Source organism: Fringilla coelebs, assembly GCF_963513975.1.
Source record: "Fringilla coelebs genome assembly, chromosome: Z".
In the NCBI taxonomy this organism is placed as follows: domain Eukaryota; kingdom Metazoa; phylum Chordata; class Aves; order Passeriformes; family Fringillidae; genus Fringilla; species Fringilla coelebs.
The window spans coordinates 71014980-71036079 of record NC_140031.1 but is presented as its reverse complement, the minus strand read 5'-3'; the positions used below and the strand labels follow the sequence as shown (position 1 = coordinate 71036079).

General features: G+C 37.7%; 1 protein-coding gene across 1 annotated transcript in view; it reads left to right on the top strand.

Annotated features, from left to right (window-relative positions):
- The first annotated feature begins 1217 nt into the window (after positions 1–1217).
- MCC (MCC regulator of WNT signaling pathway) overlaps positions 1218–21100 on the top strand; it is a 138076-nt gene continuing 118193 nt past the window's right edge. The window contains exon 1 of the mRNA XM_084225840.1: positions 1218–1435. Within this exon, the coding sequence (XP_084081966.1) occupies positions 1379–1435 (57 nt within the window). The 5' untranslated portion in view covers positions 1218–1378. The remainder of the gene's footprint in view (positions 1436–21100) is intronic.

The following is a 21100-nucleotide window of genomic DNA, read 5'->3' as shown; positions in this document are numbered from 1 at the left end:
GAGGAGAAAGAAAAACTCACAGGGTTATTTTCAAAATGTTGCTCTTGGAGTACATTGTTTTCCATGAAAGTGTTTTTACCAGAGTGCAAGGATAGAGGCACAGTTTGTATAGCATTTATTCCTGACTCTAATATTTGGGTTTTTTTTCTGAACTAATTTGGCACTTTAATAACATATTGTATTAAGATGGTCAGATAAATTTCAGCTGCAGAGGATTGTGTTTCCTACATCTGACTCAAGAAATAAATCAGAATCCAATCAAAAAGTGTGTGGGGCTGTGTTTTAGGGAACAGAGGAAAGAGGAAAAGGAGTCGTCGTTTCTTGTAATGGGTACAGCATGTCCACAAGTCCAATTTATTAAGGATTTTTCCTCTATTTTTAGAGGAATGTTGAAAGCAAATGCCTTTTTCTTCCCTTCTTCTAGTAGCATCTCCTGAACTCTTTGTAAAATGTCAGTCTGTTATGTAAAATCTGCAGCGATCTAATGGTGCTTTCAGGCTTACTTTGACCTTTTGAAATCATTACAACCCCCCACCCCCTACAGCCCCCCATTTTTCCTTACTTAATTGCACACAGGAACAGGGAAATAGGAATCCAATTTATTGTTATCCAGGTGGCGTTTCCTGTTACTTAGCTTTATAGTTTTCTGTATAGTAATTAGTATGCAGAAAGCTGGAGAGATGCCTGTAGTTCCAAAATGAACTCTCTGTAGCTCTCTCCCTCCCTCCCTCCCACTTGCGCTCTCCTTTTGGCACCGCCCCTTCCATGCACCCTTTAGCCAGCAGCAAGACAGCTGTGTTTGATCATAAACCACTTAAACTCCAGGCTCACTGGCAGGGGAAACTTTAGCGTGAAGTGCAGCATTGGTTTCTCTCGGCGAAGGGAGCTTTCTTCTCTTTTCCTTTCTGCCTCCCCAAATACTGAGGACTCTAGCAGCACTCTCTTTTTAATTTCTCTGTGAACTTGTATGAAGCTCGTCAGATTTTTCTGAGTATGTTCAGCGGCATTGAGAAATGTCCTTTAACAGAGTTGTGGAAAAGAGCAGCATAAAGCAGACAGCAGAGATGAAGCGTGCCTTGTAGATGGACTAAGACAGCCCTGGGATCCTGGTAAGCACTTCATTCCCTGCATTCTCTGAGCACTTCACATTATTAACAAGTCTCTTTAAGCAATGGATTGTCTGTGAAGTCAGAACCAGTTTGGCTCTTCTAGAAGATCTTGCATCATTAACTTAAACTCTCAATGTGGAGTAAAAATGGCTGTCTAGAGCAAAATGTATAAGAGAGAAAAATTTTGGAGAAGAAAGTATTGAATCAGTTGAACAAAGCTTTGAAGCATTACAATCTGCAGAAATCGTCAAGCCCTGAGAAGTCTAATCATGAATTCTGGAGTTGCTATGAAATATGGAAATGAGTCCCCTGCAGAGCTGAGTGAGGTAAGCAGTTTCAGTGCCCTTCTTTACGCTTTAAAAAGAAACATTCCCCATTCGGGCTTTCAGTCCGCGAGCAATGCAATTAAAAATTAATAGAATGTGTGTCTTGCTATAACTTGCTGTGCCAGTCAGGAAATGACCTGAACTTTTTTGCTGCTTTGCTCTGAATGAGTGGTGAAAGGCTAACGATTGCAACCATGTAGAGACATTTTTCCTGTTACCCTGCAGCAGTGATTGCCTTCCCTCCGAGAGCTGTGTTTATACCCAACATTCATCTTTGCAGTAGGTGAAATATGGAGATCTCAGTTGAGATTAAACAGATGGTGATTAATTTAGGAGGGAAGTGGGGTGAGTAGAAAATGACAAAAATTTATTGGTTAGACAACAACATTGGCAGAAGTGTTTTACTTGTATTTAGCCAAGGTGATACTGTTTGTTTAAGTTAGATGAATTAGGTTACTTTCCTTCCTTGCCTGAAAAAAAACAAGTAATGAGAAACTTTCTCCTTTTTCACTGGAAACCATAGTCAAACTGTTACTTCTTACTTATAATTGTGGATATGTTTTAGTGTAACATGATTGTGTGTGTTTTTAATAAATTTGAAGTTAAAGCCATATCAGATGCTATACAAATTCTTAATAAATACTTTAGAAGTGGCATACTTTGTCAGTTAGTGGAATGTCTTAGATATGTAATCCTTATGGGCTTTACTGAGAACTGCTAATTTAGTTATGCTATGAAATCCCAATCATTTGATTAAGGTCATTTTATAGGAAATTGAATCTGCAGTCTGTCTTGTCCCAGTTTAACTGAAGTGCTTCTCTGTTCTTTTTGCCCATTTTTTGATACACCATTTACTGTGACATATCCTTTATGTGCTTGGTTTTTTGAGCATAGGATATGCTTGGCAGAATACAAGAGTTAACAGTTTCTGGAGTTAATTGTTTAGAGAAAGGAGACACTGATGTGTAGAATGGAATTATGACATAAGGGGAATAAATCAGTAGGCTAGTGAGGGAGACAACAATGTAGAGGGAAGCACAGTAAATATGTGGGAGTTAAGCAAGTGCTGTACCTTGCCATACTCGAAGACGTTAGGTTTGTGACTGGGAAGTTCTGACAAAAGAATTGTCATATGTACATATATTTCTCCTTAAAGTAAAAATAGTTAAATTTAATTATTTCTGTGTCACTTTTATCATAGTGTTGCTTAGAAATTCTGTATTCGCTTTCAAGCATAAGTGAGGTTCATAAATTCAGCATATAAGCCTGGGCTACTTTTGGTCAGAGTTTCTGGCTGTGGTTGTATTGGTGGTGATTACTACTTTCTATCCCCTCAACATTTAATTTTCAAGACTTTGCAACATAACAGATCATGGAGTGTCTCAAAAAATTGATATTGGAGTCAATGTTTGGAGCAGGTAGTATTTACAGTGCTACCTCGAAATTACTTATTCATGTTTCCTTCATGCATTGACCGAATAAGACTTTTGTTGTGAGAAATACCTTTTCTTTCTGATGTTTTAACATGGGAGATATTGAAAAGGAGTCTGTGATCATGCGACATTGTCATTGTTTAGGTGGGGTTTTTTCTCAACAAGCTTTTAGTCCTTAGTTCACATTTGTACTCCGTGCTACAGGTGGGTTAGAAATAGGCCCCTTTTTGACTGCAGACATAGCAGAGAGGATCATAAAACTCCTAAATTTCCCCAGCTGCTTATCATCATTTGCTTGCTGCTCATCTTCATCTCTGCAGTTTGAGCTACTTGTGTTAGTGAGCCTTAGCCAGTCACCAAGAAGAACTGGGTCAGTTTCAGCAGTGATCTTGGGTAAAACACTGGGTTTTCAGTGGAACATGGAAGCCTTGCAGAAACATCATATTCCACCTCTCTAAGGAAGAAGATGCATAAGTACTCTGAGACTGTTAATTTCTCAAACAGCTCTCTGTAATACCTATGCTTCTATTACACCTTTCCCTCTTGGTGACTGGAACTGGCTGTAATGGAAGGTAAAATGTCCTGGGTAAAGGTTATACCTGTGGTTTATGTATCTGTATTTTTCCCATCTTTGTTGTGCCCTTCTCCTTCCTTTCTGGCTCTGTCTTCTATACACCATGTTTATTTTTGGCCAATGAAGGACAGTAGCCTTGTGTGCATTTAAATGATGGAAGAATAGCTACAATAGGAATTTGAATAAATGGCTGATGTCTTAGTTTGTGTTCACCTGCACCTCTATCTCTACAGACAGCTCATATGCTGATATTACAGTGGGCTGCTACTGTTGTACATACCTGAATGGCAAATATTATAACAGACCAAGAAGTACTGTGATTCACATGATGCACAATGGGTTTCCGTGTAGGTGCCTTGATCTCTTTATCTCAGTACATAGAGCTCTAGGCATGAAACTACTGTTATTAAAATAAACAGGAAAGCTACAATGCCCTGTGGATATAATGAATGCGTTCTTGACTGGATACATTAGACAAAATAGAAAATAAATGTATTGCAATTCATTCCATCTGTATTAGAACTTTCTACTTGAGATTTACATCTCTCTTTGGCAAGAATTAAAGGATATGTTTCTTGTCCAAGCCACAGTGTGATTGTAGAAACTTGCGTATAGTTGATGTTTGCTGTTACTAAACTCTTGTCTAGGTAAACAGGGATCTTGATAGTCTTTATTTACTTACCTGCCCCATCCAAAGGTCATGCAGAAAGCAGACAAAAAAAAATCTGATTTCTGTTATAAGTCATTCAGACCACCACAACACTTATGCTCTGTTGTTCCTTAGCTTCAGAGTTCAAGCTGTCTTGTCACTGAAATGTGTCAGTTCATGTTACTCCATTTCTACTGCTCTTCTTTGCCTTCAAGTTTCAAGTCCAAAGAAAGAAAGATTATCCAATTTGCTGTTTGCATGGTGGATTTGTCATGTTGTACCTGTCTAGGGAGTTAGAAGAAACCTTGTTCTTGCATAGCAAGGTAGCGTTAGGCTTGGTGGTTTGTTTGGTTCAGGGTTTCTTTGGTACATATACAAGATATAGTAAGAGAGGCAGCACTGTTCTTTAGTCTGTGAGGATCTACAGCAGCCTGTGGTATGTTTGTAAATAGACAACAGTAGTCAAAAAAGCTGTATGCTACTATTCTGAAATGGGCCTTCTAACATGATTTGCAGAGATTGCCTTTAGGGATTGGATCAAGGAAGGATGTGATTTTTATGCATAACTTAATACCCAAATTATGAAAGCTCTCATTGGATCCCTTCAGCTTTTTACTCATACAATTTTGAAAGCCTTTGTTGTAAACACAAGGCATGTTTTTACTGCCAACATAATGAATTTTACTGAAAAACATGTACAGGTTAACAGTGGGGTGCCTGTAATTGCAGACAGTTTTGTACATCATTAAAAATGAAACTTCATATCAGAATTTAAATGCTTTGTACCTGTTAAATTGTCTATTCTGCAGAAAGAGGTGTTCATCTAGAAAGAGCTAGATTGTCTAATCTGTATTTTCTTCCAAATTCAAAGGCACTACCTGGCTTTAAACCCCTTTTTTATGAGGAGTTATCTCATACTAACACTGATCACGCCTGCTCCTCTGGCCATTCATTGTGGAGATGGTGTGCTGAAATAGACAGAGCTATTGTCTGACCTGGTACACCTGTTGGACTGAATGTGGCCAGCAGTTATGCTTGTGCCTAATGCTGGGACAGTTAAAATTATTAGTGCAGGAATGTGAAGGAGATGCTAAGTGCTGAGCTTAATGATGTTTTTCTCAATTGCATACTAAAGAGATAAATTTTATCCTTGAATTAAAAGCCAAGCTATGTTCTTTGGTATAATTTTCATTAAGTGAGCCTTGTGAATTTGCTGGTAGTAAGACTGTGCCTAAGAGATTTTTTAATGATGTAAGGGCTGGTATTATAGTAAAGCAATACATTCAGCATTGCAGCTGATTTGTATTATGTTACTGTTTATTGTGTTCTTCTAGCACTTGCTGCATGAGTTGATGGTGTATAACATCTGAAGAGTTTATTTTATTATTTTCTGCATGGCAAAATTAGGAGATAGCATGCTGCTTTAGGTGCACACTTTATACCTCCTTCTTCTTGATGTTTGGAGGTCAAGTGTTCAGGATGCAGATGTTGTATGTGACAGCATTAGCTACAGCTTCATATTCTTTAACCCTTCAACATTGACTGGAATAAACAGTTGGGCTGTTTGTCTTAGAAAAATTACTAACTCTTTGTTTGTTTCAACAACAAGGTGTTTAAAATTTAGGGGGGGAGGAGGAAGGATAGGCTTCAAAGCTGGTGTTTATAGGAAGCAGAAGAATGAGTTAATGCAAAGGATTTCATCAAAATCTTACATGTGAAAGAGGACCAAATAGATTTGTGTTCCACTGCTGCTGTACTTATAAACTAGACTCTGATGAAGAATGTTGCAGAAGGAGAATTACAAAAAGAAGAGTGGCTGCATGGCTTGAACTTGTGTACACAGATCCAGTGAGTGTGAGGGGGCTGTGGGGTGAGGTGGGTAATCAGCAGAGGAGCAGGACATCACTCAAAGCCTCCCTGACAGAGGAAGAGTTCAGAAGGGACCATCCCCACCCTGAGGTACTTTCCCATGTGTACCTCTGTTCCTGTAGAACAAGTGCCAGCTTGTGCTGTCACTGTACCTAGGTGTGGGGAAAGAGCACTGATGGAATGGGGAAGAGGTTTTTTTGTGTTCCAGGGTAAGATTAAATCCCAAACACTTGTTTTATCTTTCTGAGCTTGGTAGTCTTCCAAGAAAATCAGTCAGCAAATATCACCCTAATACTTGATCTGCTTCCTGAATGGTCTCTGGTCATGCAACAAATGTGCCAGGGTATTTCCAGTACCTCTCATGAACAGGTAAACACCATATTCTACTGCAATTCCATCTCTGCTACAGGCTATAGCCTTGGCTGTCACTGCCAAAGCTGTGCAGGTTGTAACACAGAAGTGTGTACTGTGCCTTGCTAACAGAGGTGGTATCTTTTCCCCAGTCATAGGATGTTTTGGGAAATGTGATAAATTATTAATCCTTTAAAATATTGCAGCCTTACAATAGAACGGAGAAGAATGTGGTTATCAAACAGAAAACGTGGCATATTTTAGAGTTATTTTAACCTTGATAAAGTTGTGTAACTGATTTTCCTAACAGTAGGCAAACGAAAAAGGTGAAGAGTGTGAACTGTTAAACTCTTAGAAAAGTGAGCATTGCAACCCATTATGCTTGAATCTAAGTACCTTAAGGGGAAACTTTCTTAAATGGTTTCTACTGGAGAGCTGGGTAAAACTTCCATCTGGAGGTAGCAACACCTGTAGCCTTACAAGAGTGTTCCCAGCATTAGTGCTTCAGAGATGCTGAGGTAAAGTTTGCAAATCTTTGGGTGAACTCTCTCCTCTTTCCTGGTTCACATGGGCTTTGTGAAGCACTAATCAACCTTACAAACCTGACATTTTCCCATGCTGTTGTCATGAGGAGTGTAGAGACATTAGATGTGAAATACAATCACAGATTTTAAAGTCTTCCAGTGTATTTCTGTGGCACTGATATATCTATAATAACTTAAAGAAAATGCTTCAGTGGTTAACTTGAATGGGCATGCTCCTGGATAGTGACTGTCAGTCTGAGTGCAACCTTTAGACTGGGTCCATAGTCAGGCTGAAGGTGCTCTGGCATGGTCAATATATGGACTTCACAGCGTACATGGTATTTCCAGTGTTAAAAAACATTGTGACTTCAAAGAAAATGTTTTTTCCTGGATTTGTTTGAGCTGCTTATCAGGCACAGAGTGTGTTCCAGGCTTGGCTATTATTAAATTGAAGCACTATAAAAAGATTAGTCAAAATGCCCAGACACTGTCAGCACTGATAATGCTCTTCTGCAGCCTCCTAATGAAAAAAAGAGGAAGATTATGTAACTTATCTGCCTGATAATTTATTTTAATATCCCTTGTTCCTAAAAAAACCCATGTTTGAAAAATACCTTATATGCTGTGAAATCTGTTAGTACAAATATATGTTGTGAAAGTACCATTAACAATGTATTGCATTGTCTAACTGCTTTTAGAGACTTGATGTTTTTATTCATAGATAAAAAAGCCAGAGTTCATTCCTGGAAGATTTTTGGAGATAGGGATTGTAATCTTTTCCCTCCTCCTGAAGAAAGGGTTATTGCCTTTGATCAGACTTGGACATACCAGAACATGGCTCTATGTGGGAACAATTACAAGATTCTTCTTTCAGAAGGAATTTTTATGTATTCCTCTTCAGTCTCTGGATTTGTAGTTTGTAAAGATACAAGGTCCTGAAAAAAGAATCCATAGATTGCAAGGTTAAGGTTTGGAAAGGCAGAAGTTTCTGTGCTGTGTATGTGAGAAGAGAGGGCATGAAGAGAGGCTGTGTCATTGGTTTGGTCACCTACAGTTGGGTGTCATTACATTCCTCTTCTGGGGCTCTGAGTAGTGTATCTACAGTTGAAAAGGAAATGTGTTCATGTCATTTCTGGGTATTTTCCTTATGTTTAGTTTTTACTGTCTTTGTGACATTGCATGCTACTTCTAGCTGCAGGTTTTACTTGTGATTAGAATTTCTGCTTCTCAGGTAGCATGGAAAAGTTTAATGGGACTCTTCTGTAGTCTAGTTATTACGTGTTATTACAATTACTATAAGTTCATATTATTACATGTAGTAATAATATACCAATTTATGTACTCTGTGATGGTCTTTGAGTTCAAAGGTTCTGAGAGATGGAGGTTTGGTTTGGGGATCTGATGCTGGTAAAGATGGCTTTTGACACTGGTGGCAAACTGCTTTAGGCAGTCCCATGTCAGAATTTCCCATGTAAATTAACTGTCTGTATGAATGATGTACATTTTCTGTAGATTTAGATTTTAACTATCTATAATGAATAGAAATATTCATTAAGACTCTGGAAATTGGCTTTCATGTTCTCACTCTGTTGTAATTGTATATGAAAATTTGTCATTAAAATCAAAATATTGACAGAAATCTTTTCAGCCCTCCCAAACATAAAGAGAAGAAGTATTTTTTCAGTATGCTTAGCTACACCCCTTATGGCTGTTTGTAATATTATTGGTTGCATGCTACGTTTTATAAATTACCCTCAGTAACCTTTGCACAATTTTTGAAATGCTTCAGAAGGTGGATTTTATTGGAGATTATTGGGATATCACTAAAATGTAGTGGCATCCCAAAATAAAAATTTACATCAGGATTGTGGCCATCTATCTGAAATAAGGTACTGTTTTAAAAACAGGCCATTTATGCATTTTAGAATGTGAGGCTGTTTCAGTGTTTGATAGGTTCACAACAGCACCTCTGGCTTCTGATCTGCCAGAACAACTTTTTGAAACATTGCCCAAAAAGTCAATTGTTTTATTGCAGTGATGGAATTATAATTGTCAACACAGACCTGTGATTCATGATTGTGGTGACAGAGAAATACAAGTTCGTTACTATGCTATGTGGAAAGTCCAAAATTATTCCAGTGACAGCTCAACTGTCCTTCTGAACTGTGTCCACAGAGGTTTGGCTGAAGATGGTGTTCCCACAAAGCAGCACAGGTGCCTATCTTGAAAAGTCTTCCCTTTGCAGACTGTAAACCCAAAAGTATCATTTGCTTGCAAAGACATTTTATCTGGCCTTCACCTACAAGAGGCTGTGATAGTCCTGTCCCAGACTGTGCTGGTTTGCTTCCTATCCTTCAGGGGACTGAATACCTCTAGTTTGATGATCTTTTGAACTTTGCATCCTATCTAAATTGCAGAGTTTGTTTACTGTTCAGCTGTTGCCAGGTAGGAGGTAGTAGAATCCAGCTGGCTGTTAACTGTACTTGGGACTGCCCCTCCTCAAGAGGCATCTCAGCTGAACCTTGCTTTGCCTGGGGATTCATGTGCTTGAGATGGGTTTTGCAGCCATGTACAGAAACCAAAGTGGATATTTGTCATCTGCAGAAAAGACCAGGTACCTTATTTAGAATGTTGTACTGAGAATTGTCCTTTGCTGTTTTTCATATCGGACTTTTTTTTTCCATTTTACGTTACATATAAAATGTTTTATCTTAATAAGTTGGTTTTTCCATCTTAATCTATCTTTTCCTTTTTTTTTTTTTTTTTTTTTTTTTTTTGCACAGCATTGTACAGCCTGATTTTTTCCAAACTACTGATGCTGCTCTTGTCTAATTTACTGACTTAGGCGTTTCTTTTTATTTATTTATTTTTTAATTTAAACTGATTTCCCAGTGTACTTGGATCTTTTTATTTGAAAAACTCATGGTGGTTGACCTGTTCATCAGCTGGTTCTTTATTTTTGTGTGTTGTGATCTCACTCCTGTAGGAAGAGATTTATTCTCTCTTGATGCTTGGTATAGCACAGGTGAATGGTCTGCCTGGTATAACTCACCTGGTGGAAGGTCTGGCCCATGCTAACTAAGAATGCAGTTAATTTCAGTGAAATACATAAGTAAAGTAAATCTTGGAGAGAAAAATTTTTGTCTTTCTGAAGCAAAAAGGCTATATGTGAAGAACAAAAATTAACAGTATTTCCAATTATACTTTTATGTCTTTTGAGATGTAGGATTAAAAAATGGACATATTCTGTTTATTTCTCCTCTTCCACTAATGGATATCTTCCCTGTGGAGCAAAGTAGGAAAAAATTTATTGATTCATAGCTGTCAAATCATAATTGCATGGAGATCTGTATTAATTTAGTCACTTGGTGAGAGAGATCTGCAAAATGCAGAACTTTTTTTTCCATGCTTTTTAAAACTTACAGATTCTGTCTCACATTCTGCAGCGTTGAATACCTATGAATACCCATAATTATCTTTCTTTGTGAAACTCCATGTGGTTGAATTTCAATACCTACCCTTTCTGGAATGGAAATAAATGTGCTAATTGCTTTTCATGAAGGTAGATTTTCTCCTTTCCTGTGAGAATTTCTTTTAACTTCGTATATTTCTGTATTGTGTGTTAGGCTGAATCTCTTTTTATAGCATATTTAAGCACTTTTAAATATAATGATTGATGCCAATGAGTTATAGGCAAGTGTCATATTTCATTCAGAATGTTACATAATCATATTCTTCAGTAAGGAGATGTCATTTCCCTTTATAGAATCACAGAATGGTTGAGGGACCTCTGGTGAGCACCTGGTCTAAGTCCCTACTCAGGTGGGATCAACTCAAAGCTGAATGTCCAAGACTGTGAAAGCTTTTGGATATCTCCAAGGATGGAGCCTCCACCACCCCCTGAGTTACTCTCACAGGGTAGCCCTGTGGTCATCCTCGCAGGGAAAAGTGTTCAGAGGGAACTTCCTGTGTTTCAATGTGTGCCCATCACTCCTGGTGCTGTCACTGGGCACCCCTGGAAAGAGCTGGATCCATCCTCCTTGCACCCTCCCTGCAGGAGTTTATGTGCATTGGTGAGATCCCCTGAGCCTCTTCTTCTCCAGGACGAACAGTCACAGCTTTCTCAGCCTTTCCCCATAGGAGAGGTGCTGGAGTCCACCCATCATCTTGGTGTCCCTTTCCTGACAGAATGTCCATGTCTGTTTTGTGCTGGGGAGCCCAGAACTGCACCCTGCTCTCCACCTGTGGCCTCACCAGAGCTGAGAACAAGACAAGTCTCACATCTCTTGATCTGCTGTCAATCCTTTGCCTAATCCAGCCCAGAATCCATCCATCTTCTTTGCAGCAAGAGCATGTTGCTGGCTCACATTCAGTTTGATGTCCACCAGCCTCCACAGGCCTCTTTCCCTTCAGAACCTTATCCCACAGGACTTTTCCAAGGAGAGGTCTGAGTGAAATCTATAGCTGTGATCTTGATTTTTGACCACCTCTATGATCCTCTCTGGATCATAAACTCCACTGTGTTGCAGTTATGAAAGTGGTCAAATAATATTTCTCTAAGTGCATGAACTGTTGTGCCTTTGAAAATGATAGGAGCATGGTATACATTGGAATCAAAAAGAAAAAAAAATGTAGAAACACCCAGGGAACTTTCCGTGAATAAACAAAATATTCACTTGTGGAACATTTATTGAATTAATTCTGTCAGAAACTTTTCTGTCTTGGAGTGGCAAGAGAGGATAGTATCGTAGCATGAATAATTCCTTAAAAGGAATTAGTAAGCTTCAGAAATTGTCAGTTTATTTATGCATTTAATTTCATTCTATTGAATGGTACGATTAGAATTTAGTAGATTTTTTAATTGTTCTGATTTAAAGAAAAAAAGTCAAAGTGCTACAAAGGATGACCTACAGTGATAAAAAGAGATAAAAATAGAAGGGAAAAGCTTTTCTGCTGTTTGTGCCTTTGCTGCTAATTTTTAGAGCAAATTACAGTGGCTTTTCATGGAAGATGTTTTCCTTCCAAGAGAACAAAGGAAGAATTTTGCAGTTTTAGTACTTACCAGATGTTGACATTATGTATGTTCTGTCTCATATAATGCTGCCTTCATAAGCATCTCAAAAAGCAGTACTACAGAAATAAATCACAGTAGGGAAGTTTAAATTTAGATTTTGTTTTTTAAATACAGTAATGTGGGAGTTTCTAGTGATAATGAGTTTTCTGTTAATCCAGAATCCAGCTCAGTTTGTTCACTTAAATCAGCTTTGAAGTTAAACTTAGATTTCAAAGGCACATTCATAGTAAATTCAGTCTAAAAAGAATATGAATAATTCCTGATGTGGATATGGATGTCCTGGATGTTAAGGAGTGCATTATACCAAATCCCTGAGGATGACAGATTTATCTGGTATATCTGTGTGTTACTGTCAGGCACTAATAGGACACCATTTCTGAGAAGCAGGAAATTTTACAGTGATTAAAATCCACACACAGTCTGGCTCATTCACAATGTATAAACACAGTTCCCAATGGATCAAAACAAAGTTAAAAATTATTCCCTTTCCCATGAAAGGACTTTTTCTTAGCACCACTGTTCTATCATGGTGGTGTGAACACTGGTGCTTGGCACAGTCATGTGCCAAGGGTGGAAGCACTCTACAGTGTAGGAAAAGCTGAGGGCAGGAATCAGCATCCATTGGGAAGGGGGGGCGGGGGGGGGGGGAGAAATAGAAAGATGTCAAGAGGAAATACGCCTCAAACTTAAGAAGTTATGTGAGTTTCTTGTGAACTCTTGCCATTGCTGATTCTTGACTTCAAAGGGTTTCAGGGCATCATTCTGATAACTGAGTCAGCATTCATTTTTTAAATCTAACAGCAGAGATTTTACTGAGAAATGAAAATGATGGATTTATGTGGTCTTTTGAAGTCAATGAAGTAATTCACAGTCCAGTTATAGCTCAGGTTTTTTTTGGTCTTTTCTAGATTTTTTTCTCCGTCAGACTGGGCTGTGTCTAAAGCTGTGCTATTTATTTTTCTGAATGGGAATTGTGAACAGTTGGTAGCTTTACATCATCTATCTGACTTATCCTGGAATAGTTAAAGGACCATGCTGCCAAGATTTAGTGATTATTATTTATTTAGACCAAGTGTAAAACTCCATCTTTTGTCCAGAAAATATAAATAGAACAACTGATAGAGTAAGCTTTGTGTTAGATTTGAAATTCAGTAATATGCAGTACCATTGCCATGACAGTGATGCTTTGTCCCTTATAGTGCATTTCATTTAAGGAGCTGAAATAAGCTGCACATCATTATTGATGCAGTTCTGTCATTGTAATGTAGAAGAACTTACATTTCAATTTATTAATTTCACTATGTTACCATGATTTATCAAAAATCTTATTAATCAAACTAGTATTTCAATTGCAGTTGCTTGGTTTGGCCTTGCAAAGAGGAATGTATCTAGTTGGAGCATGGTTGTGAAATTATACTTGAAACAGTTTTTTAGCAAAACAAAGATTTTTAGGGGATTTTACTGATAGGCTTAATTGGTACAGGCTTACTTTTTTAAAGGATGACAGTGTTGTAGCTTTAATGTGGATTTTGTGGTATTGCTTAAAGAGACAATGTGATCTAGCGAAAATAGATTGAGAAAATAGATTTTTGAAAAAGGTGACCATGACACAGAATTTCTAGACCCTGAGGTCTTCTGATTTATATATTTTAAGATAAATTGTTAGCATCCTTTTTCTCCTGCTCATAATAGCTGTATTTAGAGCCTGGAAGCTCAATGAGCAGATATTCATTGGGTTTTATAGTTTGCCTCTGAGTAGCCTTTTCTGCTTCTTTGTTTTCTGTGCCCACAGTTCATTCTCTTCTGTCCTCCTTAGAGCTTCACTAAATGCGCTGTGTATTCTCAGCTTTCATTAGCCTTTTCTTTTAGCTCCCTCGCAGTTGCTTATTTATTGTTCCTGCCCTTAATCCTTTTCCCTTTCACATGTGCAAGTCTGCCTCTTCCCTGTCTCTGTCCTTTTATTTATGTTGCACTCCAAGACCGTGCAGGGTCCTCCAGAGTTCTCACTGATATTCTTCAGTCAAGGAAGAAGGAATCCCTCCTCTGGCAGCACTGTCTGGGTGAGGCTGCAAATGCTTGGAGGAAGGGCTTGGTTCTCTTGGCACAAAGGCAAGCTTCTGCCCTGTGATTAATTAGCATGATGTTGCAGCAAATGAACTGTTGCAATTAAACCAGTACAGTAATGGAACACAATGAGCAACAGTGCTGAAGGCTGGCACGGGCTAGGGGAGGCTGATCCCAGGTGGTGTTGGTCCAGCCAAGCCATTTTGACAAAAACCCACTCCTACTGTGTACCCATAGATACAGGGTTCCTGAAGATTACGCAGTATTTAAAAGTGTAATGGTGAAAGTCAGGTTTATGGAGAACTTATGGTTTGAGTTTTTTGCCTTAGGAGTTGTACTTTTTTTGTCAAATACTTTGCACAAAGTCAAGCTTCCTTGACAAACTGACATTGTGAGAGGGGTTTTCCTGGAGAACTCAAAATTATGATGGCCAGGCTGAGTTTTACTGAAATTCCTGTGTGTCACATGTTTATTTTGCAAATAGCTGTCTCCTCCGAGACAGGTTTGATGACCACTGGCCACAAGCAAGAATAGATCTTATGAGGGTACCTTTACCTTTTCCCTGAGTGCCCTCATGCATTCTCCTGAAATATCCTCCTCTTCAGTAGCTTTTTTTCTGCAATGGCATTTGTAAGCTGTCTGAATGTAGTTAGTTCTGGTTGTTCTGAGCTATAGTAATAGTAATTTGCAAATGTCATATGCCTAGAAGTTCCACAGTGCTGCTACTGTTTCTTCTTCTTGCCTAAAGCCAGAGTCTTACGGCAGCTTAAAAAGGAAAACTAAATGTTTAAGCAGAGAAGAAAACATTGCTGAATGCTTTGATGCTCTTCTTTCCCTAAGAGAGAATAAATGGCTTTGAAGTTTAACTTAGTTCTGTTCCATCTGGTGGTTTACTAACTTGTCTGCGGCATTTTAACAGAATTTATGAAAAACAATTGATCTAGATAAACTGAGACCTTTGTAACCAGAGGGAAGGCATGGACCATTGCTACAGTGTCTCCTGATATTAACCCGTGTTTTGCTGTCAGTGCTGCTGCCTTTCCTCTATAAAATTTTACCTGCAGAAAGATAAAGACCTGGCAACATCCTAATAAGCGGTAGGCAATTCATAGTTATATGTCAAATACATTGATTATAATTATGAACTCATTGCACTATAATAATTTTTCTATATAAATTAAAATATTTTTTTAATTTTTTAAGCCCTACAAAAGCATTGCATCTCATTTTGTTGAAGTAAAATGAATACTGAAGGAAGAAGATATTGCAAATGACAGAGAGTACAGTTCCTTGCTAGGTCACGTTCCCAGAAATATTTTTTTGGACGCCTGACAGTAGTTCCAAATTATAATCGAAATGTACCCATTTAAAAAACTGTGGACACAAAACTAATACCATTTTTTGTTCACTTTTTTTTTGGTGACTCTGTTTTTTTGTCAAACTGATTAAAAAAAAAAAGTGCAGTCCTAAACTACTTGGAATTTGCAGTTTTACAACACTGCTGAGAGGGTTCTGTTTAGTTTTAGTAAAATACTTCTATCTAAGACTGGGTGACATGAAAAAGGTAACTCATTGATGTTGTTGCTTGATATTGTTGCTTGATAAATAGTTGTTGCCAAAAAATATTGATTGTCTAAGCACTATACTATGAAGATCCCATAATTTTGTGTTAGTTGGACAAACTAACACTTGAGGATTTAACTAACCTTGCAAGTGGTAAATGTTTACTGATGTAGCCCTACCCATGTTCTTAGTGAGTTTTTATATGAAAGCTGAAGTTACCAGTGTGAAATAGATTTCTACTTTTATTAAAAAGCTCAGTGCAGATTTAAAGATAGTATTTTTTAAGTGTTTTGTGGCTGAATGAGAGCTGGTGTCTTGTGAGTCTGTTGAAAATTTTTTGTTTGTGTTGGGATGCAATGTAAAAGGCATTTTTAACTGTTCCAGAAAATACATGTTTGGGAAAATGGGAAAAAAAGAAATAAATTAAAAGCAGTTTGATTTTCTGCTTCATTAAAGCTCGTGAACTGATTGATGATTGGTAGATTCCATACACAGGATAAAAAAAATAAGAAAATTCCTTTAGGAAAAGGAAAATCAGTGTGCTGACCCAAACACAAGTAGAAATGCTTTCCTGTTGGGTCACAAATGGCAGTGTAGATGATCTATTACAGAACTTTCTCTTTGGGTAGCTGCAGGACATGAACAAAACCATATGGGAATTTAGTATCCTGGAGCCTTCTAAAGCTGTAATATAGTCAGTTGTTGTTTGTGGCATGCAGCTTTTGAGAATTACAGCAGGATTACTTGGACCTTTTTTAGCATGTAAGATTCTTGGCATGAATTCCAGCTGAGGTGAGGCAGAAAACCATTAGAGACAGCAGAGATTTCAAATGGCTAATTGTTGTAAAAGGAAGAGTAGTAAGTGCATTTAGCGTATTTGTCCCAGGGCAAGAGGAAACTTGGTGATCCCTCCCTTCCCATGCTTAATTTAAGAAGAGTAAAGATATTACTCTTATTTGTGTCTATTTATGTATTTACAGAGTTGTTCTGAGCAACAGTGAGTGATTTCAGTGTTCTGGAAACACAAAATGCTGTGTATCTACTATATATTACACACCCCTTTAAAACATCAGTGGTATTGGGAAAAAGACAGCTGTTTATCATTTAAGTTAGAAGAAGATAATCCATAGGCAAAGTATTTGCTGATGGAAAGAAACAGACTTTTTTTGAAACTTTTTTTTCTTAAGCTAAATTATTTGCAGAATCATGTTTTGGGAAAGGAGGCTGGCCCATTCTGTGTAAGGATCTGGATTTAATTTTTTTCCTTCTTTGCACCATTGGTTGGAATCTCTAATATATGTCCATTCGTTTCTTGTAAGCTCTTGGTCAGTAATATTCTAGCTTTGTCCTCCCCTTGTTGAAGTCTAAAAGGACGGCTGTAGTATCATTTTGGCTCTTGGAATGTTCTATTTTAGAGCTTTATCAGTCTCTAAAATATTTCTCCCTCCTCCCCTTCCTCCTGGCTCCAGTTTTGAATATCTGAGAAATAGAGATGTTTTGATCAATGACATGCAGGTTTTTTTGATGCAGTTGTGCCAATATATTTTTCTCTACTAACAGTGTGACATTAAATACTTTTTTTCTCATGTTTTTCTTCTTGTTTTCCTATTCCTGGAAGTCCTGCTTTCTCTGGACATGTTCCAGAGAAAAGGATGTTGCTTTCCCAAAGGATTACTTGAATTATATATATAATGTAAAACCTGACAATCTCAAGGTCTGTTCCTTTATATCAAAAAGCTGATCTTAGTTTAAGAGTGCTAGAGAACATATCTGATAGAGCCACCATGAAAATAAACATGGTGAGAGGCCTCTCTTTGCTTTCTAATCATCCTGATTAGTTCTCAGTCCTAATTTGAAGATTGACCACTTGACCTATTAAATTAATATGCCATTTTATTGTGAAATAAATAATAATCTAAAAGTATTACTTGTGCAGCTGTCTGATATTTTGAAAACCTTTTTTTCTATGATTCATGGAACTGATTTAGCTGTTACTGAATATCTAGACTGCCCAGTGTCCAAAATAGTGTTCTATCTGACTTCTCCTGAACAGAGCATAGGTACCAACTGAGCAAGAGGAGTGGCAATAATTACATCTTATCTTTGCTATGATATGTAGCTAACAACACAGGATATGGAAATTAATAGACACCTATGAATGCATCCATTTGTTTGTCACGTCTTTAAAGCAGGTGGCAGTGTACAGGAGAATTTTCACTCTTACCATAGATTTTAGCAGATTTTCGATTTTTCCTTTTGATGAATTAGCTCTTCCATAAACCCCACATTTCCATGTTTTTCTCTGATTTAAAATACATTGTTTGATAATAGTGTACTTTCATAGCTTCCTCTGAGGTTCTTGGGATGAGAGTTTTTAACTCCAGGATACATTATCTAACATCTCTCCTTGGCACTTGGTTCTCTCAAAAAGTCTGTTATATTAATGTCTGTCTCATCTCAAATCTATTAAGAATTTATTTTGCATTGAATTTTGTCCAGTTTTATCTGTGCCTCATGGTTACATCATGCTTTCTTGACTACAGCAAATTCACTGTCTTAATAAAGCAAAGATTTAAGAGAGCTACTCTCTCTGATGACTCATCTGCAAAGAATAACAAAAGGGCTTGACATAACAATAAATTATTCTTTAACAGACAGTGATTGGTCTTGATGGAGATGAAAACTGTGGATGAAATAAAACAAGCATGTCATGCTCATTTCATAAAAACTACCCTGGTATAATCAGAATGGCTTTCAAGGGGTCAGAGGTCTGTGCAAGTCATGAGGAATCATAATTTGCACAAACCACATATTTTTGGTCTTATTGACTGTCTCTCTTAAGAACCACTATTATGCAATGCAATTAATCATCAAGGGAGTTTGGGTTTATAGTACATATTTGAAGTAAACTTTTTTTAATTGCTGGAGCTTTATGTTGTGGACTTTGACTAAGTGCATTAGTAAATGCTTAATTTAAAGAGATTCTGTCACCCTGAAACATAATCCTTTAAAAATTTTTTTGTATTATTATTTGAGAAGAGGCCATCTAAAGAGTCTATCAAAGAGTCAATTCCCTTGCCAGCAGTTTGATTTCATGGCCACTCTGCTTTTTGCTTTCTCCAAGGTGTTTTTCTTTCCAGCAGTCAGTAAGGAAATGAATTGGTGTAAAATAAGCTTTCTAAAATATGCAAAATTTAAAATACATTGAGTTAATTAAGCATTTTTCCCAAGCAATAATTAATCTTGATAGGTATGGTGTTGTCGCCCTGTTGCTGTTGTTGTTGTTATTTTAAAATTTAAGGAATTTCTGGACTTTCTCAGCATTCTGACTGTCAATTCTTTGATTATAACCTACTTCATTCATTAGTTAGCCAAAACTTCAGCTTCCCATGTACTGTGTAAAGGATCTTGACAGCTCCTGCCTGTCTTGCTGTAGCTGTTTGAGGGGCTGCTGTTTGCCAGCTGTCTGCACCACCTCTGTGGGCAGCTGCTGTTCCAACAGGTGCCTCTATCTGAAGCCCAGCTCCTTTAATTTTAAATCCCTCTTCACCAGAGCTATTGTTCTCCCTTTTAGTGCACTGAGGACAATCCAGGCAGGACATCTGGCTGAAATGTAGCGTGGCTGGTCTGTCATAAACGCCCCACTGAACCTGAGAGTCGTGTTCTTTCTGAAATGATCCTCAGGTTCTCTTTCCTCTGTGCTCTCGCTTCTTACAGCCTGGCAGAGTTTTTACAATTCCTAATTCTGCTCTCTGCTTTCTGTCCTTCTTCCCAGAAAAATATGTATCCTCCAATACTTGTGTTCAGCTTACTGTTACTCTGTTGGGTTTTTTTTAATTACCGAGACATCCTTTGGATTTTTTCAAGAAATAGATTTTGAATATTTACGTGGGTTTCTGTATCTCTAAGTATGTTTGTAAATACTTTATATAAGACATTAAGCAGTACTGTCCAGTGTTGTTTAATTCTTGTTTTGATTTTGATTATTTCTAGTAAAAAGTGTATTATATTGGTATTGCTTGCTGTGGACTTGTGACTGGAGAAGTGTGCATTTCTTTCCTCTTCTAAGTGCCTATTTGCTCAGCTGTTTTAGCAATGGTTTTCCCATAGTCAGTGGTATGACAATGATTTAGTCTTGACAGAGATACAGCAACTAAAATTCCTCCAGAATCAGAGGAGTCATCCCATACAGTTTTTTGTTGGTCACAGTTGGTGACTTTGAGGCTCCTCAAGCCATTCCACAGACTTTTATGCTGACACACAAATAAAATACCTCATTCTCTGAGGTTTTGAAAGTCTTTGTGAGACAAAATACTAGAAATTTATTTAACGCGCTTAAGCTTGTAATAGGTAATGTGAAGTTGTCATATTTATACATCATATTTATTTCACTTGTAGATTAATCTCAGACCTGTAAGGATCTGGTATTTTTAGTCTATTATTCTATGACATTTTGCCAGTTCAACTACAGTGATGTCCAAGTTGGTGGTTGCAGTTAGGATAGCTAAAAACTTGCCTTCTCTTTACTGCTGGCTAAGGTAGATGTGCTACCAAAACTCCCAAAGTGTAGACCTGGTGGGAAAATCCCGTTTTTTAGAGAAATCCCTTTTTTTTGAGAAAGTTTCTTTACCTGAATGAAGAAGGCAAAGTTATGCTCCAACTGTACTTTACTTGACAGTGCAGAAAACCACATTTACACCATATAAAAAACCCCTTCAAAGCAGCATAAATCAGTTTCTTCATCAAAATCCCTCCCTCCCTCCCTCCCTCCCCATCACCTTTCCCTGCCCTTTTCTTTTCTGTGTAAAGTGTGCTGGCTTTTCTGGAAATATTGTCAGAGAGAATGTGTATTCTGTGAAAACATAGGCTGTGCCAAATGCAAATCTCCTTTGCTTTTTGAAGTTTTAGATTTACAGTACCCTTGGTCACCTGGTCAAGGATGTGATGGAAGCTTGATAATATGTTTGAGGAAAACAATCACAAGCAGACTGCTAAAGTAGCAAATAACTAGGAGCTTTTTACCCCTCTTTTTATACATATTGTCATGCCCAGCAGGATAGGGACATGAGAACAGAAAACCTTCCTTAATTGAAGAGTGAAATAGATCCCTCAGGGAGTGTTATGCAAAATGCCTTAACAACACAAACTGAGTGTGCTTACTATGCAGTGATACCATAGGAACTAGCATGGCTTCTGTAACTCCTGGCATTCCCAAACTGGCTACTTTTTACACATAACTTTTTGTCACGTGTTTTAGAATCCACCTCATATCACTTGGTATTTTTTTAATCACAGTTTCTTCAAATCAGAATAGAAATGTCTGGCATTAGCTTGCACTGTTAATTTTTCCAGCCAACCTCTTCCTGGTAGGAGAAGAAAGAACAGTAGAGTATTCCCAGTGCTTTTATTGTTTTGTAACGCCCTTCATGCCACCCCCTTGCAATACCTAGCATTGTGTTTGGGAATGAGATTGCGCATCAGACCAGTTAGTGCTCTGGAAAGTATAACCCTCTTCACCTCTTTCTGTGAATAATTAAGTGTACTTAGTACTTTAATGCAAGCAA